A 2,160-nucleotide genomic window follows, 5' to 3' on the forward strand; every position below is an offset into this window, starting at 1 on the left:
TGGTGGTGGAGCGGTGGGGTGGGTGGCATGATGGCGCAGTGGTGGGATGCTGATGGGTGGTGGGATGGCAGGTTGGCAATGTGGCAAGGTGACGGGGTGGCAGGGCACCAGTGGGCACCGATGAGCGCCGATGGGTGCCGATGGGTGCAGGTCTCCCCTCTCTGGCAGGGAGGACTCGGGGCTGGCGGGCAGCCCAGGGCAGCGGGCGCTGGCCGAGCCAGGGGGGCTCTTCCTCGACGCCCAGGACCAGCCTGAAGGTAGGAGCACCACGTGTGCAACGAGTGCGCCTGGCCTCAGCCCGAGTGGGGAGGGAGGTGGTTGTGTCCCTGGGCACCCCCTGACCTGTGTGTCGCTCCCTCCCCGCAGAGCACGACACAGACTCGGACAGTGACCTGTCGCTGGAGGATGACCGGAGCGGCTCCTATGGCTCCACGCACTCCTCTGAGAGCGAGGATGAGGCCCCCCCCGCTGGCTGGGACACCTTGCCCGGGCCCTCCCTATCCCCCCCAGCCCCCGGTAATGCCAGCCTGGGGGCACCCAGTGGGGATGGGGGTCCCTCACCCAGTCTGGGGTGTGGGTGGGGAGGGCACCCACTGGGCACAGCGGGGGGGTGTCCCTCACCATGGCTGGGGTGCTGATGGGGGGCACCCAGTGGGGATGGGGGTTGTCTCTCAGCCTGCCCATCCCAGCAGCCCCCCTCTGCCCGCAGGTGACAGCCTGGTGGCCCCAGGGCGGCCGTACTGGCCAGGGGAATTCATGACTACGGCCAGCGAGAGCGAGGGGCACGGGGGCAGCGAGACCCTGCGGGTGGAGCCGGCGGGGGGTGAGGGACCCCCCCGGGGTGAGCCCCCCCGCCTTAATGGCGAGGCGCTCCCTAGGGACCCCCCGCTGCTGCCCCTGCCACACCCCCACAAAGGTATGAGGTGCCACGCACCCAAGCGGGTGCCGTGGGGTGGGGGGGTCACCTCGAGGCTGGGACCCCCCCAAACCTTGGGTGATGCCCCCCACCCCGCAGGCATCCTGAAGAAGAAGTGCCTGCCCCCCATCAGCGAGCGGGGCAGCACCCAGCGCCTCGGGCCCCCCCCGCCACCTCCCACGGGCACCGCCACCTCCTCGGGCAGCGAGGGCAGCCGGGTGGGGGGCACCGGCGCCCCCCGCCCCCGCCAGACCCTGCAGGAGCAGCTCAGCGGTGTCACCCCCATCGCCATGAGCATCAAGGCGGGCACCGTGGACGAGGACTCCTCCGGCTCTGAGTGAGTGCCTGACAGATGGCTGCTAGGGAGCCCAATGGGCGACCCTTGAGTGCAAGGGTGCCTGTTGGGTGCCCATTGGGTGCCAGGGTTCCTGTTGGGTGCCCATTGGGTGCCAGGGTTCCTGTTGGGTGCCCATTGGGTGCAAAGACTCCCATTGGGTGCCTATCAAGTGAAAGGATGGTTGTTGGGTGCAAGAGTGCCCACTGGGTGCCCATTAGGTGCCAGGGTGGCTGTTGGGTGCCCATTAAGTGCCAGGGTTCCCTTTGGGCACCCACTGGGTGCAGCACTGCTCCTTGGGTGCCCGTTGGGTGCCATGGTTCCCATTGGGCACTCATTGGGTGCAAGGGTGCCTGTTGGGTGCCCATCAGGTGAAAGGATGGCTGTTGGGTGCCCATTGGGTGCAAGGGTGCCTGTTGGGTGTCCATAGGGTGCCAGCATGCCCACTGGGTTTGAGAATGTCCATTGGGTGCCATTGGGTGTAGGGGTGCATAAGGGGTTTGAAGGTGCGAACTGGGTGTCAGGGTGTCCATTGGGTGCTCACTGGATGCAAACTGGGTGTGAGGGTGCCCATCGGGTGCCTGTTGAGTTCCCGTTGGATGCCAAGGTGCCCGTTGGGTGCCCATTGGGTGCTCATTGGGTGTAAGGGTGCACACTGGGTGTGAGGGTTCCCATTGGGTGCCAGGGTGCCCATTGGGTGCCCGTCAGGTCTAACAGTGCCCATTGGGTGCCTGTTGACTGTCCATTGGGTGCCCATGGAGTGCTGGGGTTCCCATGGGGGGCAGGGTGGCTGGGTTGGCATTGCAGTGGGCACTGCTGGGGGGGCTCCCTGCCCACGGGCACTAACCCTCCCTCTTCTCTCCTCTCCGCCCCCCCTGCCCAGATTTCTGTTTTTTAATTTTCTCCATTA

General features: G+C 66.7%; 1 protein-coding gene across 1 annotated transcript in view; it reads left to right on the forward strand.

Moving 5' to 3' along the window:
• Nucleotides 1-2,152, forward strand: part of CELSR2 (cadherin, EGF LAG seven-pass G-type receptor 2) — a gene marked incomplete at its 3' end in the record, with an annotated part of 23,724 nt that extends 21,572 nt beyond the window's left edge. Inside the window, exons 28-32 of the mRNA XM_010584768.1 lie at nucleotides 169-257; nucleotides 367-516; nucleotides 710-916; nucleotides 1,016-1,253; nucleotides 2,134-2,152. Coding sequence (XP_010583070.1) covers nucleotides 169-257; nucleotides 367-516; nucleotides 710-916; nucleotides 1,016-1,253; nucleotides 2,134-2,152 — 703 coding nt within the window. The remainder of the gene's footprint in view (nucleotides 1-168; nucleotides 258-366; nucleotides 517-709; nucleotides 917-1,015; nucleotides 1,254-2,133) is intronic.
• Nucleotides 2,153-2,160: the final 8 nt, after the last annotated feature.

This window comes from Haliaeetus leucocephalus, unplaced genomic scaffold (genome assembly GCF_000737465.1).
Source record: "Haliaeetus leucocephalus isolate CR32 unplaced genomic scaffold, Haliaeetus_leucocephalus-4.0 Scaffold1000, whole genome shotgun sequence".
In the NCBI taxonomy this organism is placed as follows: domain Eukaryota; kingdom Metazoa; phylum Chordata; class Aves; order Accipitriformes; family Accipitridae; genus Haliaeetus; species Haliaeetus leucocephalus.